Source organism: Channa argus, chromosome 7, assembly GCF_033026475.1.
Source record: "Channa argus isolate prfri chromosome 7, Channa argus male v1.0, whole genome shotgun sequence".
NCBI classification, from domain to species: Eukaryota; Metazoa; Chordata; class Actinopteri; order Anabantiformes; family Channidae; genus Channa; species Channa argus.
Window position 1 is genome coordinate 18,676,499 of NC_090203.1, and position 18,911 is coordinate 18,695,409.

The 18,911-nt window shown below is 36.9% G+C and overlaps 2 protein-coding genes across 4 annotated transcripts; both read right to left on the bottom strand.

The window, feature by feature from the left end:
- Positions 1–22: 22 nt before the first annotated feature.
- On the bottom strand, positions 23–2,786 carry hint3 (histidine triad nucleotide binding protein 3). The gene is made up of 5 exons (XM_067510723.1): positions 2,616–2,786; positions 1,984–2,101; positions 1,690–1,759; positions 1,204–1,330; positions 23–951 (listed from the first exon to the last, which is right to left on the bottom strand). Exons 1-5 carry the CDS (start codon positions 2,751–2,753, stop codon positions 904–906), a joined length of 501 nt encoding a protein of 166 aa, XP_067366824.1. The 5' UTR covers positions 2,754–2,786; the 3' UTR covers positions 23–903.
- Positions 2,787–3,761: 975 nt separating this feature from the next.
- On the bottom strand, positions 3,762–7,901 carry ncoa7a (nuclear receptor coactivator 7a). 3 transcript variants are annotated; one of them, XM_067510725.1, is made up of 7 exons: positions 7,756–7,901; positions 6,922–7,087; positions 5,805–5,951; positions 5,521–5,673; positions 5,333–5,428; positions 5,036–5,109; positions 3,762–4,858 (listed from the first exon to the last, which is right to left on the bottom strand). In XM_067510725.1, exons 1-7 carry the CDS (start codon positions 7,779–7,781, stop codon positions 4,720–4,722), a joined length of 801 nt encoding a protein of 266 aa, XP_067366826.1. In that variant the 5' UTR covers positions 7,782–7,901; the 3' UTR covers positions 3,762–4,719. The 3 variants fall into 3 exon arrangements, with proteins under 3 accessions (XP_067366826.1, XP_067366825.1, XP_067366827.1); XM_067510724.1 differs by having other exon boundaries at positions 6,922–7,090; positions 7,756–7,890; XM_067510726.1 differs by lacking the exons at positions 6,922–7,087; positions 7,756–7,901 and adding an exon at positions 6,216–6,884 and having other exon boundaries at positions 3,763–4,858.
- Positions 7,902–18,911: the final 11,010 nt, after the last annotated feature.

Sequence of the window (18,911 nt, forward strand, 5' to 3'; positions counted from 1 at the left end):
TTAAATTAATGTTTCTTAAAGTGCATATAGATGTGTACAGTAGATACTGTATCATGTCCTTTCTTTTCATCCATTTTACACCGTATAGTATATACTAGTGGTATCCACTTCATGCACCATCCATTTAGTTCATATTAAATATGAAATATCTTAACATGCAGTAGTTTCAAAGCATTAAATCAAATATTAGTTGGGCAAATAGGTCACTGTATTTCATTTCTTACTGAGATTAGGTGTAGTTTACTTTACTTTTAGTGTGAGACATCTAAGTGCTTTCACTCTAACTAAACCTTTATAGTAAATTTCATGACCTATGACATCTACTCTGCAAAAGAGGATTTCAGCAATGTATTAGGAGTACTGACATATACACAGCTGTTGAACGTCATCTCAAAGTATGATTTATGCACATACATTTTTAGACACAGCTTATGAATTATGTGAGCACTCCTGTTGTAAACTGTTAAGGAAAATGTCAAGAGGAACATATTGTATAAGTATTGTATAAGTTCACATTTCCATTCAAAAGTAAGAGAATGTGTTAAGCTGTTTTTGGAAAATTAAAACATATAAAACATGGAATGGCACTTGGTCCTTAAAAGTAATACATTTCATTGTGAAGTAATGAAGAATGAATTGGCTTATTCTGTAGAAACATTAACTTTACAAATACAGTGTTATTTTGTTTGACTTTTCATTAGCAGTGAAAAAAATGTGATTTTATTCAGGACTTCATTTGGCTTAAATCCCCGAAATGTTTTCACACTAAAACCAATAACCACAGTGAGCATGTTATCAGTGTAACAGCTACTTGTGTATGTGTATCGTCTACTGGGACATGGATGGGTTCATGTTTAAATTAGGCCATCACAGTCAAATAAGGCATGAACTGGATTCATGTGGTCAGTTGGTCTCTTCTTTGGAGTTGAGAAGCTCAATTAGCTGGTCTGCCTGCAAAATAAAATTAACAATATTTTCACACAAGTGAGAATAAACTGAACAAATTAACAATACTGCATAGTAGTAAATCTCCACCTGGACAGACTGATGTTTGTTGGCACCACAATAATTGTGCTACTAAATAATTACACTACTAATGTGAGATTTATGTGTTGACTATGTTGAGTTACAGCATGCTCAAATTATGTATAATTGTAACTTTACTAGTGAAGCACAGTACAAATAATACAAATGCAGATTTACCGAGATAAACCAATATGAGTTGAGTCTATAGAAAAGGCGAGACATGAAGCCCATTTGACTGGCAGGTGCCAAAACATGAAGGTGTAGGTGTGTCACAGAACAGAATGGAGGCCAGTGGAAACCAAATCTGCACACAAAAGAAAGGACTACTGTTTACTTGGTAGTTTACACTATGTTAAGGATGTTACTGTGATTTAGACTGGTCATTAATAATGATTATACCTAAAACTCCTGTGGACTTGAATATTCTATTGTCTAAACAGGCTTAATACTGATAATATCAAATATTATTAGGATGGCTATTAACCTAGAAATCAAGTGCTCTATTTAGAAATAGAAACACTGAAGCAACCGTTGACATAAGGTTAATTTGATCAAAATGTAAAAAAAAAAAAAAAAAAAAGTTTAGTTTTTTCTTAATGTTGTTTTTATAGAGTGAAGACCTGACAAATACAAAATGTGACAATGTATGTGAATGTATCCCACCTCACATCGCTGAGATCTGTTATATTGTTTTTCTGGAGGATCTCTTTCCCTGTCTCAACCATTCGCTTCACTGGACATGATGAGAAAAACCATTGTTTTTTAACAAACCAATAAAAATACAATGTTTAAAAACAGTGTCGTTTTTAGTGTGCAACTACATTTGATTCATGTGCTACATGCACCAGTTCACGAGATTAGTAAGCAAAGCATTGTCCATAAATTTTAGTGGATATATTGTAAATTGAAAACATAAAAATCAAGTAAGATAACTTTTGACAGGCATTTAAACCTCACCCAAAGGCACATGCCCTTTCCTGAGTGATTTACAGTTCCCAACATGTTTGTTTGGTACAACGAGGTAATGCTGGGGAGCTCCTGGTTTTATGTCTCGGAAACATGAGATCTCCTCATCCTGCAACAAAAATAAATAAATGAGTCAGCAAATGCAAATTAATAGATCAGTTTTCAGATCCTAAGGGCATATATATATGAACTACGCTTTTTAATTAGTTAACAAATTGATAAAGTCAATGCAGGTTCTGTTCAGATATCTAACGTTACAACTATGTAAAGCCTCACATACAGCTGTGGCTTCCAAACTGGAACCTCTAAAGCAGGAACTCAACTAAACTAACTGTTGCTAAACCTATCTGCTTAACTCCTTATACCCTACATATTACAACACAATAAACCAGAATATCTACAACTATGGCACTAAATAAAAATGTGGTAGTTAAATCATGATACAGACGACTTGTATGATCTAAAGGAAATTTTAACAGTATAAAGATACAGTCAGTATTTGTAGCAGGCTTTGACACAGTACCCATACACGCTGGTGATTAAAGGTAACCGGCTAAAGCTAAAGCTAACTGTTAGCTAGGCACAATATTATATAGCCAATTAAGTTACTACAGAATCCTCACAGAGTGAAGAAGCTCCGTCTCAATCTCATTGTTTACAATCTTGCAGAAAATACATTTCTTGTCATATCCTTCATCTGACACGCTGCTGGTTTTAGAGCGATCAACCTGAGCAGGTTGTGTATCATCGACTCCTGCCATTGCAGTACAATGAACTGTCCAAAGTAAGACCCGTTTAATCGATCCCAGAAACCATGGCGTTTAAAATGGGGAAACAGATAGATTGTCGACCTACTTTCATGTAGAAAGAAATCTGCCACCAGAGAGCGATGTGGTTCAGAATATCATAGGGTAATTAAATCATTTTACCTGATGTCCAGTTGAATCGCACGAAGAAAATCTTGTGGAAATTTGTATTTTAAATTTAATCTGGACCGAGAACGAAAACAATGTGGTCCAAAATAAAACGAAGAGACTGGATAATAAATTAACAAAATATTATTGTTCACTAAGTAATATCTTTGTACATGGCGTGGAGCCCCGGGGTAAAACCTAAAAGATCCCCTTCAACACGGATGAACTTTAACCTTCAATACTACAGCACCCACATCTTTGCGTCATAGCGGTTTTACTTTCTGTGGTATTTGTTTAGCTCCATCTCTTAAGTCGGAGGTTCAGTTGCTGAAAGAGCAAACAATTTTGTTCTTGGTGGAAAAAAACACGGTGTAGATTACTGCTTATCAATCCTTCTGTATGCTGCCTTCATCTTTTCAGAGACAGATATTAAACATAAAGAAACATAGTATAGCCAATGAAAAATATCAAAACGTCAGTAATACCATACCAATAAATATGAGATTTAAAGTGTGAGGTCATAGTGATTATCAATAAATCACACTTGTCAGAAAGGTTTCTTCTGGGCATGCTACCTTAAACTCCTTTCAGATAAACTAAAAATATTGAATTCATACGTTTAAATGTATTTCTATTATAGTAGACTGAAAGGTCTAGACTACACGCTTACTTAGGACAGCAACCCTTTTTTTTATTTGCTTTGAAAATGGTAAAACTACCAAGACGTTTTGTATTTTGTAGAGTTGCTATTTCTATTGTTATTTGTAATTAATGTATAGTGCTATCACTGTAAAAGGTGATTTGTTTTTCAAAATATATTACGGTTTTATGGTAAAGACAATGTTTTATTGTTTTTTCCTCAAAAAAAAAAAAAAAAGGCGATGCCAGCACCCCCTTTACACAAAAACATAGGACAATGCACAAGCAGTACTGCCCCAACATATTTAAATATACATAAAATTGAAATATTATCCATCTAAGCAAATTGCTAGGCAGGTTTTACATCTCTAAAGCATGACATCTCATCATCTTGCAGCAGATGCAAATGCCCTACATTAAAAAAACAGAAGTGACAGTAGTAGATGTCCCTTCCTCCATAAAAGTTACAAATCACATGGTTTTTAAACCTGAGAGGTTTCATCAGTAGCTTTTCAAATGGAGAACATTCCAAACAGATAACATAAGAACTTAGACACACAGTGCATGTAGGACATTTGAATCCTGGGTCAGGTGGTCGGACTCAAACATAAATTATAAATGTGACTTTTTGGTCTTAAAGTTATAAAGACTTTATGCACTAACCAAATAGAATATAATGCCCACTTAAACACATAAAGGCACATGTGGTTTGGCTAAAAATGTGCTGTTAAAATATATTTTTTCTCAAATCCTGAATGTGCTTACAGAAGTTACAAACTTTATTTCCATAAATGTTACCGTGATTTTCATAACATAACGGAGGGCTTAATGCTTCAGATGCCAGTTTCTTACTGGCCTTAGCTCTGGCCTACTGATGAATAGCCAGTAGTATAAAGCAGCAGAACCCTGAATCACAGGAAATTATTCAGCCACGTCTCTTTAACAGGCACTGCGAGGGGTCGAGCCTGAGAACAACTAGAAGGGGCTTCTCACAGTTCATGGACTCAGTCATAGTCTCAGTCATGTACACAGATGATACCGTGGTAACTGATCTATCAGGTCTGGTACTGTAGTGATTTGACCACATGTACTTTTTGAAGTCCCAGTGTTCTGTTACTCCTGAGAGGACTCTGGGTCCGCCTTTGACGGGATGTCATCTTTTCAGATGTCTCCTTCAATACTGCACGGTCCAGACCTCAAGGTCTTTCACAATAAAGTCTTCCTCTGTGGACAGAGGTGGATTGTGGAAGGTGGGACAGGAGAAGCTTGCACCATGGTACAGATCAGCATCCAGCCACAGGGCAAAGCCACCTCTACAGATCAGGAAGAAATATCACATTAACATCAAACCTTTAAATACTGCTAATATTTTAGTCTGCAGATCCAGTATCTGGCACTGTAATCCCAGATTACTCATGATTAACCATTAAAGTAGTTATTTTATGTGCATCTTTAAAATGTTCTTTGCCATTACTTGATAGACAACTTACCCTCCTCCACCAATCTGCAGAGACTCCAAGTTGCCACTCACAAAGTATGAGTTCTCACCACTCCATCTGTAGACCTGGATAAATAACAAATGCAAGACATAAGAAATGAAAAATCAAGCCAAGTAAAAAAACCTGAAAAGTATTAGTTTCCCCAGATTGTGTTTACTTTTTTAAACTTGACAATTTCTCTTTAATGTAAATAGAAGAATAAAAGTGATCTTATAGTGGACTTGTTTCCTATCAGAGCTGCTCATAGACAAGATTCTGGAACAGCACAGTGATCAATTCAACTCTTACCTGAAACTCAGGGCTGAAGCTGAACAGGAAGGTTTCTCCAGTACCGTAGCAGTATTTACTGACTCTAAATGAATCAGAAGAAAAAGCCCCAAACACCTGAAAAGACCAAGTCAACAGGTCAATAAAGAAGCACGCACAGTTGTGGTCGCAGCTTAGCAACATTGTGGCATTAAGACAAAGATTCAAACCTTTTTCTTCATGTCCTTGATGACCAGCAGAACAGGACTGTCCAGACCAGCCATATTCCTGTACAGTGTCTTCAGGCTGCTGCCATGAATGGCAGTGCTGTAGACCAGTTCCCAGGGATAGCCATGAGTCCTTGGTGGGATTTGTGTAGCAAGCTGTTAGAAAATAACTTGTTAGTCTAAACATGTCATGCTGACAGGTAATGCCAAGAAATAATTGCTTATGGCTGTAATCTGTGCAAATTGTTAACACTGAGGAGTCACAAATGTTACAGGATACAACTTACTTGCTGCAGGTGTTGGTCACTCAGTAGATGGCTACGGTTACTCAGAACAAGGGCAGCATCTTCCTCCTGGTAATCAGACTCCTCTGCCTCAGAGTCGCCTGAGCTACTAAGACTCAAGCGGCGCTTCGAGTCCTTCACTGTGATTATCTAGAAGAGGGCACAAATGCCACAAATAAGTTAGAAAGCACTCAAGTTTTCATACACAGTTTCCCTGTATTTCTGTTTCCCTAATCGATTTCCCCTACACTGCCTGCATAGTGCTGTGGACAACTAACTCATATACAGAAAGTGTGCATGTAAAATAATAAAGACAAACATGTTATTTCACGAGGAACTAACAAAACATTTAACCCCTGAAATAAACTCTTCTGCACCATAAACAAAGCAGATCTAACACGATAATATTCCTACCTCCACATATGGCTCGACACAATCACTGGCAAAATAAAGCACTTTGATATTATCTGGTAACAGTTTCATAGCTCCTGATTTCTCTGTTCAGATCTATACTCCACTGTAGCACATGTCAAAGCAAACCAGCCACCATTCATCCTTTTTATACCCTCTGAATAACTTTCACTTTCAGTGTTTGAAATGCCATTGGTTGAAAACATGAGTCACAGGGCTTCTCATTGGACCAATCTGAAGAGAGCAGTTTCTTTTCTCTCAAAATCATTTTAATAAATAGATGTTGCTCTAAACCGGGAAGTTTTGCAGTCTTGGGAGGAAGGAGGGACAAAGCTAGTGGAAGGATGTCCATATATAGAGAAGGGTATTTCCACTGAAATCTGGGATAACTGCCAGGCTCTTCAGTTCCTGAGGGGCTGTAAAATCAGTGACTGGATAATTTACAGTTAACTGACTTCAACTGTAGGGAGCTCTTTTTTCTTTTTTTTTTTTAAACAGAAAATGTCAGTGTTTTTCCATGCATCAATATATTTCCCCACATCTGCAAAGCCTTCTTAAACATGTATTTAGAGTCCGGTTAGACATAAAGTGTGAAATATAAGTGTGGTAGTAGTACTGTTTATCTAGTATTAGCCTGCATTGATAAGCCACAGCAGATTTTGGTTTAATCTCTTAATAATACACGTGTGTGTTTGAGAGCAGTTCTTACCTCCCACTTTTCAGCCGTGGTGCTGACCGGTTTGCTGAGGAGCTGATTGATCACTGAAATCTTGTCCTGCTCCAAAACCAGAAAGCGGGACTGGCAGTGCTTTTTGTTGCCTTTACTATAGATATCTGGTGACCACTGCACAAAGAAGGTATAGAGGTGGTCAACCCTGCTGAGGCAAAGGCACAAAGCATTTTTTTTTTAGCGTATATATCAGAATGAACAATTTTGAATAAATATATGGTGCCTACTTATGTGACCTGCTCTGGCTAAAATAAAAAAAAAAGGCACTTCCACAAATACCACAATAAAATAAAATATAATGTCATCAAAAAATGAAAGAAAATTAATTTAACTAAAGTAGAACACTGTATGTGTCATGATCTTAACTGTAACTACAACTGTCATCCTGGATCCCTCTTTGAAGATATTTTTGTTGCAACCTACATATCACATGAAATGCCTTAACACTGAATCTTACTGTTCAAATGTGCCTTGAAACAACTTAACTGCAACTGCAACACACACTCTCCAAGTCTTTTTCATCCATGTATCAGTGATTTATAAGTCAATATCTTTCTACCACCCAACCATTCCTTTTTCCATGTGTGTAGTAATAAACACACCCCTCCCAAAAAATAGAACAATAATCACTTCTACATACTTTTTTAAAAGGAATATGTCCCATGCATTTGGTTTCAAATACATTTTAAAATTTGCATTCAAGATCTTATTTTTTTGCAAACCTAAGTTTACAAAGCAAATTAAACTGACACCAGACAAGATAAACATATTTAGCTTAACTATGTAGAAAGTCTTAAAGATGATTTCACTTACTCCCCAACGCTGTAAGCAACTCCCATGGCTGAATGAAGAGGGATGTGTTGAGGACTATGGAGAAAAAGAGAGAGTTTACAGTTTACAGGCTCAGTGTTGAGGCAGAATGTCCACTAGAGTCTCTACCATGACTTGGATTTTATAGCAGCGGATAAGTCGTTGAGATAAGCCCCTTTGACCATTAACCCCCCTTTCTCCCTGGACAGCTTTGCATGGTCTGCACGTATTCACACATTGATTTCACAATGGTGCTTGGAAGCCAAAGTTGGTGACACATTAACTTGACCTGTTCTGGGTCCCTGTCCTTAAGTTTGGCTGGAGTTCAGACAGTTAATGTGTCAAGGTAGTGGATCAGGGACTGAATAAGCTGGCTTGACAGAAAGATAAAGGCCTGGATGTATGTACTGTACACATTTATGTATTCAAATGAAATCTTACGTGCTTATACTTACCAGATTCGGTGACACTGTATTTTAGTGGTAAATATACGTCGCTATATTTATCATACAGATACTGGTTACTTTGCAGATTAGAATAGTGAAAAGAAATAAGTTTATACCCCTCTAATCTCTGTACAGTATATATAGTAATAGAACATTTTACTGTGTTACATTTCCACATTTCACTTGTACAAAAAGGACAGTGGTTCCACCCCTACATCCAATTGCATGTATTTTTCTTTGTCACTTTCTCTTTCATATTTTCTTTTGTCGCCAGTATCGTTTTCGGGTTTCCCTTGTTAATGCAAAAGAGGAAATGATGACATTTGGAGAAAAATCTTCTTGCAGTTTATTCCTTAATATTTAGAGCAAGACAGTTATTAGGAGTGCTTGCAATTGTGTAAATTCTGAGGAACTTTTAATGATTTATGGTTTGGCAGGGATGTGCGGCTTAATTCAGTACCAGATAGCTATCTCACTGTTCATGCTCACAGTTTGCTGTTTTTTGTTTGTTTTACCTGTGGGTTTGACACAATGAAAAGGCCTACACAGTTGCATAGCTCAGAATCTATAATTTAAGGCCTTTATCTTAACTGTCCCCACTCTATCACTAGTCGTCTCAGGCCTGTTTATCAAGATTGAATCAATATAAACTCTGATTGCAGTGTTGAGCACTCATACATGATCAGTGTTCAATATTAGCCATTCAGACTTGATCAATTTCCAGTGGAGGCCATTATCTCCCTACGCTAATGCTCAAACAGAATCACAGAGTTACCTGTTCCTTTTATCTGTGTTCACTGGGATTATAGAGTAAAAACAAATAAACAGACATCAGTGGTTCAGCATCATCTGAACCTGCTGAGCTGAAGCAGTAATACTATTTGTATCTTGCTGTAATAATTAGTGAGTGCAGGGACATTTTTAGTTCTAATGATTGCAATTAAAGTACTAAGACCAATGCAACAACAAGTACAAGGGAGGACATTGGGGTCAACACACCCGTAATATTCTTACACAAGAGAACTAATATCAAATAGGAAATCAATTTCAGATAATGTGTGGTCTAACACAAAGACAAGAATGTTGGGCAAACACGCAGTCACTGTATATGGGCTGTACGTGTTTATGCAGCATGTGTGCTCCCACACTCAGATTTCTTACCTGCGGAGATCCCCATTCCAACGTGTGCAGACACGCGTGGACAAAAATGTCAAAATGATGACTACACATCTGCCCAAATAAGTCAACGAAATTAACGCGTTGGCGTGTGATAACATTATGTTGCAACTACAATTGCTATGCTCGTCTGTTTCGTTATTTTGGGAGAATTTTGTCACCAGTTGTTAATAATAAAGTTTAAGTTGGAGCGCCTGGTCTGTGGGGGCATCTCCGTCATTACCTACGAGAGTAGGACCTGGCTGCAGACGATGGCGTATGGATACCTCGACTGGAAGTACTTCAGTCTTTCGCAATTTCCGGAAGTTGTCTACAATGGCACACATACCCCAAAGTAAAACATGTCCTGGCTTTTTCTTCTCTTTAGGGCCAGAAACACAGACAGTCATGTAAAGGGCAATTAGGATGACACTTTGAAAATAACATATTTTGTAAGAAAAAAAAACCCTTCTCAATAGATAAACTTATTTAGAGTTCACTTGCAAGGATGTAGCTTTGACATAGTTTCTCTGGAGACTGTTAAGACCTGGGCCTTAGCATCTCTGATCTTAGTAGCACTGGTTGCATTTGCTCTATTGATGAGTCCATAGTGTAACTACAGCTAATAAAAACACACTGTTACAGGAACAAAACGATTTCATAAGAGCAAAAGAATTTGATTTGGAAGTGAAATGTAAAGTGGAGTTTGCTTGCAAATCTGTGCTCTATGAGCTGGAAGTGTTAAATGTTAATGTTAGTGTTTAGCGATTAGCTGCTAACATTAGGGGTTAGCATTATTGATTAGCAGCTAGTCAAAGATCAGAGGCTTTCAGATTGTCTTTTCAGAGGTCACCACCGCAGAACATGTTCCGCACGTTGAATTGGCATGTGTTTTTATGCTGAATGCCCTTCCTGGCGCATTTTGTACGGGCTCGGGACTTGCACCAGCATGGCCCTTGGTGGCTGGGTGGGGCATCACATGGTGGGGTTGGATTGGAGCCCACAGCCTTTTGCCTCCTAACCCAGTGCTCTACCACTGAGTCGCCTGGCCCCCCTCAGTGATTAACAGTTAGTACCGTATTTAAAAAAAAGGTATTGTTTTTTTTAAAGAAAAAGGCAAGTTTGATTTTTGAACAACTCAAAATTAGTTTTTAGTGATAAAGAAAAAATTGCCACTGTATTTGAATGCTGAAATTACCCTTTTTATGTAAAGCTTTGCAGTGAAATTAAGAAAAATCAAGCAACTTACAGAAAACCTCCTGCCAAGGTTGTTAGTCGGCCATCTGGTCCGCCTGGTTCTCTTGAATATTCCTTCAAAAGTAAAACTTATATAACTTTGCGAAAAGATCCACTTTATGTGATTGCCATCAGTTTAAAATTATTTTCTCCATTGGTTTGGGATAGGTTTTCTTACATGACATCACCAGCATTACCATGTCAATGAAAGCCAAGACCACTTTTACCAGATCAATTTTAAATCAATGTGTAATTCTGGTAACCAGGCATGAATATATCCATCCACACATTGTAACATGATTTGTTGGCCTTAGACATTAACAATTGGTTTTAGTTCTGAATATGGTCATCTAACTCTGGAAAAATGGGCAATGAATGGCATCTTGAAAAAAGCAGACTAAGGCAAAAGTGGGGTCTTTGACTATTTTAGAAAAAGCATTTCTACTGTTTATTTAAAATGTAAGATAAAGGCTTATTGATGTTTGCACATACAAGTTATGACAATAAATATGTACATTTACAGTGTTTTGAAACCTGTGATTGTATTTTTTCTCTTTTTTTACAGACTGCATGGCATTGTGTTATATTTTGGCTGTTACTTCAAAAGGAAACAAAAATTAAACATAAAGTACAGTTTACCCTGTACAGTACTTCGGCCACCAAGAAAATTTACATTTGTCTCTGCAGAGATTACAGAAAAAGCTTTAGCTTTTTCAGATTTTGTATCCCTTCATAATATTCTTGATAAGTAGGTTTTGGCATCTGTTGCTGCAGAGCTTTTGTTGCCTCTCTTCCAATTTCTGTAAATCCTCTCTGCTCCATGCACACTTCCAACCAAACATGGGAAAAATCTCCATGAACTGAAACAGTCACTCTCGGTGACTATTTCTTCTGGGTACAGCATACACAGAGACAAGTACACAAAAATAGTAATCAGACATGCAGACACAGAAACTAGCATCAGTCTGCAGGCTGATATGTAAGGTTTTTACGGTTGGCTAACTTTTAATGTAGCAGCAAGTTGGTCTCTTCTAAGCCTGTACATTGCCATTGATGACAGTCTCTGCACCATTATAACCACAGTGACTGACAGAAAAATCCATGGACTGATGCCATTGTGTTAGTAAGCTAAAATGCCATGAGACCCTGTGTACTAATGCAAGACCATTTTCTTATTTAACATATGTATTTTTTTTTTCACGTTAATGGTTAAAACTTCAAATGAATACTGTACTAATTCAAATGGGTGTTTGTAGAAATCATTATTTAAGACAAAGTACCATGGCTAAATGTAATTAATGTATCTTCATTGTATTGATGCTGTAGAAGTCTAAAGTCTAAATTATGAGATAAGTCTATGAAGCTGTAGACATTGGTGATCCACAAACACTCAAGATTAATAGAGAGCACACGCTTTTTCGTAGTGATTTATTGTACTCGGTTAATTGAGTGCAGCACAGTTTTACGGATGATACCTTAGCACCTCTTTTCAACCAGACACAGTTATTGAGCTTTTTTACCTCCATGTCCTACAATGCAATGCATCCTGTCTTACAGTATATTTGGGTCAATGGAAACCTTACACTCACTTATAACATTACTTATTAATGCTGACATAGCAGAGACAAAGCTATTACATTACATTTTTTTTAACAGTAAAAAACATTTACATTTTTAGGCTTGGTTGGAGAGCTTTTCAAAGGAATCAAGTGAATGCTGTTATGAATTTCTTTTCCCACTGATGTACAGTTACCCACTAATTGTTCACAATTCTTAGAGCACTTATACATGATCAGTGTTCAATATTCACCATTCAGACTCGATCAATATCCAGTGGAGGCCATTATCATCACAAGCTAATGCTCAAACTGAATCACAGACTTGCCTTTTTTTTATCTGTGTTCTCTGGGATTATGGAGTAAAAACAAATAAACCATCACCATCTTCTGAACCTGCTGAGCTGAAGCAATAATCCTATTTGCATCCTGTTGTAATAATTAGTGAGTGCAGGAACTTTTTTTTTTGGTTCTAATGGTTGCAATAAAAGTGCTACGACCAATGCAACAATAACAAGTATAATAAGGGACACTAAGGTCAACACAGCCGTAATATTCCTACAAAAGAGAACTAATATCAAATAGGACTTTACTTTGATGTTTTCTCATTGACTTAGATTTTTGCTTGGCTTGTGCCTCACTTGTAAGTCATTTTGGATAAAAGCATCTGCTACATGACTAAATGTAAATGTAAAGGTAAGTACATTTTAATTAATATTTAGTCTAAAACAAAGACAGGAGATATGCAAATGACATAAGGACACTGTATGTTGTCACTATGTACATATGCAAACAGCAGTATGCATGCTCCCACACTCACATTTCTTAGCTGTGCAAATGCCATTCTAACAAGTATGCAGATACACGTGGACAGAATGTTAAAATGAAGACTACAAGTCTGCGCAAATAAGTTGCAGTAATTCATGCATTGGCTGGTGATAACATTATGTTGCGATTATATTTGCTGTGCTTGTCTGCATCGTTTATTTGAGAACATTTTGTCATCAGCTGTAAATAATAATACTTTACCTAGCACTACATGATCTCTGGGCCATCTCCGTTGTCGCCATCAATGGAATACTAAAAGCAGTGTTCACAATAAGGCTGAGCTGATTCTCGCGTAACCTGCTGCATTTTTGCTTAATTTGATCACAATGCTAACTTTGTAAAGTCATTTGTAAAAAGAATAATTTTTCATATCCTGTGCTAAAGCCCTGTGGCATCATACCCCAAGGTCCGCTGTGGCAGTCAACTTGGAATGAATCCCAGCAATGACATGACGCTCATGTTGGCTTCTCCATCAGTCAATAATGACATCAAAGATTTGACACCCTCATTCATTTTATAGGGTGGCCAAAACATTAGAACCATATTTGAATGTAATGCACTCCAGTACAACTCCACCACCCACTGTGACCCCAATAATAAACAGAGAGTGGAATTATCATCTTTCTGACTGCTTAAAAACTGAGAAATTATAAAAGTAATTATAAAAGTAGGATTTATGGCTGAGCTGCTGTATTGGATTGTATTAGATTGCACAGGTGTCTCTAAAAAGTGGCTAGTGAATGTATATTAAAATTAATAGAGGTTGAAAAAAATCTAAAATTATAACTAAACTTCAAAACATTTGTAACATGTTTTGTTCTTAGCTTTAGACATTGGTGAAAGATGTTAGTATGGAATTTGGGTTCCTGAGTCTGTACTTTACATAAAAAATTCACTGTAATGATGATAGTGGGTTTTTGAATAGCTTAAAATAGTTTGACAAATTTGAATATTTACAGTGTTTTTATTCATGTGATCGTATGTTTTTCTTTCTTTACAGTAGTTGTGTAAGATATTATGCTATATATTTCATATTAATGTAAAAGGAGACCGAAAGCATGACACATACTGCAGTTTACCTGGTATGACCACCAGGAAAAATTACATTTGTCTTTGTCTTGTCATAAATTACAGAAAAAAGCTGTCACATTATCAGCGTTAGCTGCCCTTATGTTATTCTTGATAAGTAGGTTTTGGCATCTGTTGCTGCAAAGCTATTGTTACCTCTCCTCCACTTTCTGTAAATCCTCTCTGCTCTGTGCACACTTCCAACCAAACATGGGAAAAATCTCCATGACCCGAAATAGTCTCTCCTCTGGGTGCAGCACAAACACGTACACACAGACACATACAGACAGTACACAACTTTAGTAATTAGACATGCAGACACACATGCACACACAAACTGCCATCAGTCTGCAGTCTTTTTCAAACCTGTTTTTTACGGTTGGCTGACTTGTAATGTAGCAGCAATTTGGCCTGCTCTGGACTGATACATTGCCTGTACAAACAAAAATCAACAGGATTTTGTGACAGTGAAGATTATTATCCTCAAATTGATACTGTTGCTATTCAAATTGCTGTTTTCCGAAAATCACAAGATGACCAATCATCTAATACACACCATGGCTGACTGTATTGACTCAATATTTTAATATAATGTTATTTAGATATGATGTATCTTCCTTGCTGTGATGCTGTAGAAATCTAAAGTCTAAATTATTAGATTAGTGTGTGAAGCTGTAGTCATTCGTGAGCCACCAACACTCATTATTAATAGAGCTCACATCCTTTTCCTTAGTGATTTATGGTATTGACGGTTGATTGAGTGCAGCACATCTTTACTGGTAATACAATAGCCTCTCCTTTCAACCAGACACTGTTGTAGTTGCGAGCTTTATGTGTACAACAGTAAAAAAACATGTACATTTTGAGGTTTGGTCGGAGAGCTTTCCAGTGAAAGTGAAGGGGAGCGCTTACATCTGTTTGCTTGTGGTTAAGGCTTCCTCCCACTGACTTACTGGTACAGTGACTCATTGATTTTTAGTCAGAGAGAAACATTAACTTTTCAGAAATATTTCAGAAATATGAATTTAAGCATTGAAATAGGTAAAGGTAGTTTATGGAGGTTTCACCACTAATACCACTATGAAACATTGTTTATACTATGCTTGCATGGCAGTGTAATTTAAGTGTATTGACTTGGTGCTATGGAGGAAGCATCATGGTATAACTGTAGGTGTTTTGGCTTGAAGCATTGTGGTATCAGTGCACTTAAGTCTCACATGCATTGCAATATGCATTTATATCATCTGCTCATATTGTTTTACTGATTGATTGAAAGTTACAAACACAGGAGGAAGAAGAATCATTTTTGTTACCAAATACATTATTCCAACATTATTTCTTATTTGCGCTAACCATCACATTTTTCCAATTCAGGTTGGTTGTCTTTACTGCATTTTCTAATTTTTGTGTATTTGGGACATGAAGCTGAAAATCAGGAAGTACAGAGACCATTTAACATGACCACAATTTGAACCCAGCAACGGCATTGATTTTCACTTATCCAAAAGTCTGGGGGTATTGCAAAAACTCACAAAGTGCATGCATATGCGTAAGTACAGAATGTGTGCATGTGTCACCAGGCCTGCCTGATCAGATTTCTGTTTTTAAATATGAATTTATGCATCTTCAGGTGTTATTATTATTTCGAAATGTCAAAAAGGGTTAAACAAAGAGTTTTTTTTTCATAAATTTTTGCACCGATTAAATTTTAATTCTTTTTCTTTAACTTTTTATACACTCTTTGATTATTACTTCTGGTCATAAAATAGCATTTGTACTAGTTAAATGTACATTAACTATTATATTGATGTTGAAGTTCTTTGTTTAACTCCTTTTTAAAATTCTATCCTGCACCTGTTTGTATCCAGGTTTACAAAGTAGCAGTGCATGGAACAGTGAAAGCCGCAGTTGTCAGCCACATTGTTAAATCAATGCAAAGCTTGCATGTGAACGGGTACAAGCCTGGATGTCCTACTGCATTAGTTTTAGACTGTACTTTTCTTCCAGAGTAAAATGGGCAGATTTGAAATACAACTTGGTAATTTCTTATGAACAGCTCAAGCTGTCCTTGAGTCTACATCTAGTTTCAACTTGTTTGGTTCTTGATAACCACAATTTCAGTTTTTTAGAGTTTCCATTATTTGTCCTCCTTTATTTCAAAGCCGCCTTCCATTCCCTATTTAGTTGTGTGACAGTTTTTGATTTTTGAAGGGTTACACAAAAGCAAGTTACTGGAATTAAGGTTTTTTGACTGTTTGCCAGATCACAGGCACGGAAGCCAAAGCTCACAGAACAGGTTAGGATGAAGCACCGCTTTCATACTCTGTTTGTGTGTGTATGTATGTGTATGTGTGTGTGTGTGTAAACCGACATACAGTTAATAAGGCACCTATAATCTTTTTTTCTTCACGTCTTACTATTTATTCTCTGTCCCCATTGCTCAGCCACTTGTAACCCTTCTGCTTACCCAGCACTTGTTCCCAAAGGCATTAAACGTTAAATACCACAGTGAGACTGTGATGCAACAGATTTCAGCCTGATGACAATGTAACAGCTTTGTCTCTGCTGTGTCAGTCAGCGTTAATCACTAATGTTATAAGTGAGTGTAATGTTTCCATTGACCCACATATACTGTAAGACAGGATGCATTGTGGGACATGGAGGTAAGGGTGTAGAAGAAACCTAAATGGGACTTTCTGCTTCAAGGGAAATTCAAGTGGGTGAAAGATAAAAGGAGGCTTCAACCGTGGAAATGGTACAGTCATTATGTCTGACTGTATATACTTTATACCTAATATATATATATATATATATATATATACTTTTATACCTATATATTACTTGAACCTTTGCAAAAATATATGGTTAAAAATCTCTGGCAGTCTTACTTTCAGCAAACTGAGCATTTGTCACTTCTGTACTTTAGACCAGACTGGACTTTACATAGTCACCACCAAGGCCAGCATGGCCCCTGCCCATTTTGCTGTCGCTGTGCAATCTTTTATACAGAGGTCTGCAATAAACCAGACAGTCTTTAACTAGCCCAGTCATCTAATTCTGGATCAATGTATATTGTTGTATGCGGTCAAAACAACTTTTACTAACTTTTACTCAGATCAGAATGCAATTCTTTTCAGTGCATTTAAAATAATATAATGAATAAAAAAAATTAAATTCAATTTCTCCATTTAGTGGTATTGGGGTCGGTGTGTTGTCACATGTTTGGAAAAAGAGTAGGAGGAGATAGAATTCTGTCAGCGAAAGTGCACATTAATCCTGTAAAAGTACCTGCTAGGGTGGTAGTTAAAGTTCAAGAACTTTCCTTGTGAGACTTGCAGAGCTGAACAACACTGGTTGAAGTAGGCCCAGTTGCATTTTCACACCACATTGTCTCACATACAAGGTACTTCTAAAAACCCACAACCGACATACATGTTGCCAACAATAACATAACATAACATTAAAGTTAATACACATTCAGCTAGCGCAAATGTTACTTCATCAAAATAAATGAGTTAACTTTTTATTCATTTATCAAGGAGGATGAAAACATTTTCATTGACGTCCATCCATCCATCTTTAACCACTTATCCTTTTTAGGGTCGCGGGGAGCTAGAGCATATCCAGGCAGTCATAGGGCGAGAGGAGGGTACACCCTTGAACAGGTCTATCTCGGGCCCAGCAGAGAGAGACATACACAGACAGACATTCACTCTCACATTCACATCTACGGGCATTTAGAGTCACCAATTAACCTAACATTTACGTCTTTGGTCTAGGGAACTTTTGCACTGATGTTATTTTCATCATTTTAGTAGAACCTTTTTGTATACACTTTAGCACTTTTGTTTATTGATGATAAAAGAACATTTGCAACACCTACTGACATAGGAGATGTAAACTTTTGGACCTAGCTGTATATTAAATATATTAAACAAACTAATGGCAAGATGTTTTCATATATACAAAAATAATAAGTGATGTTTTATTTTTTTTATCTGTGCAGTAATATTACAGATTTACTGAAAGTCTGTGCAGGCTTTTTTAGCATGTCTCTGTATGTGGGGGTTGTGCACTATGTCAAAGCCACATCCTCAAAAATGGCTTTTTATCCAGTGAGATGTGTGAAAACAAAATTCATTCATGCCAATTGAAAGTCCTGTCAGCTTTTCCTGCCGTCTCCGATGTTTAACACACAGGACACTGGCATGGTCTGGGCCACACACAAAGCTGATGCTTGTCTTAGCAGAAGTTACATGCAGGTTTCAATGGTTGTTCTCAGTTTTAACTCATAGATGCTTATCAGAGTTATATAGTGACATGTTTGCATACAACCATGTAAGGAACATTTACAGTAGCTTATCAGTATGATCACATTGCTGGCCTACTGACCTTGTATTGCAGAGTTCAACCTTAGTGATTCTTACTTGAATTTCAGCTTGGCACCAAATCTTAGTAGTTTGTCTATTGTGCATTTTGTAGATACAGCCATACTTTCATCCATCCATCTATTTATTTTCTTAACAGCTAATCCTGTTTAGGGTCACAGGGGGGCTGGAGGTCACCAGTCTATCTCAGGCCCAACACAGAGAGACATAGACAGACGGACAGCCATTCACTCCCACATTCAACTAACATGCATGTTTCTGGACTGTGAAAAAAAACTGGAGTACCCAAAGGAAACCCACACAGAAAGGCCACCACCACGCTGCCCTGTCATAATACATCCTGTTCATTAATTAAGATGTATTTCTGCTCCAAATCATTACATTAAATTTGGAAAACACCTAATTAAACTATATAGTTATGCTACAAGTTGTGCAAAACACTTTTTATTTTTCCAGAACAAGCTTTTGTTAATAATCTACTA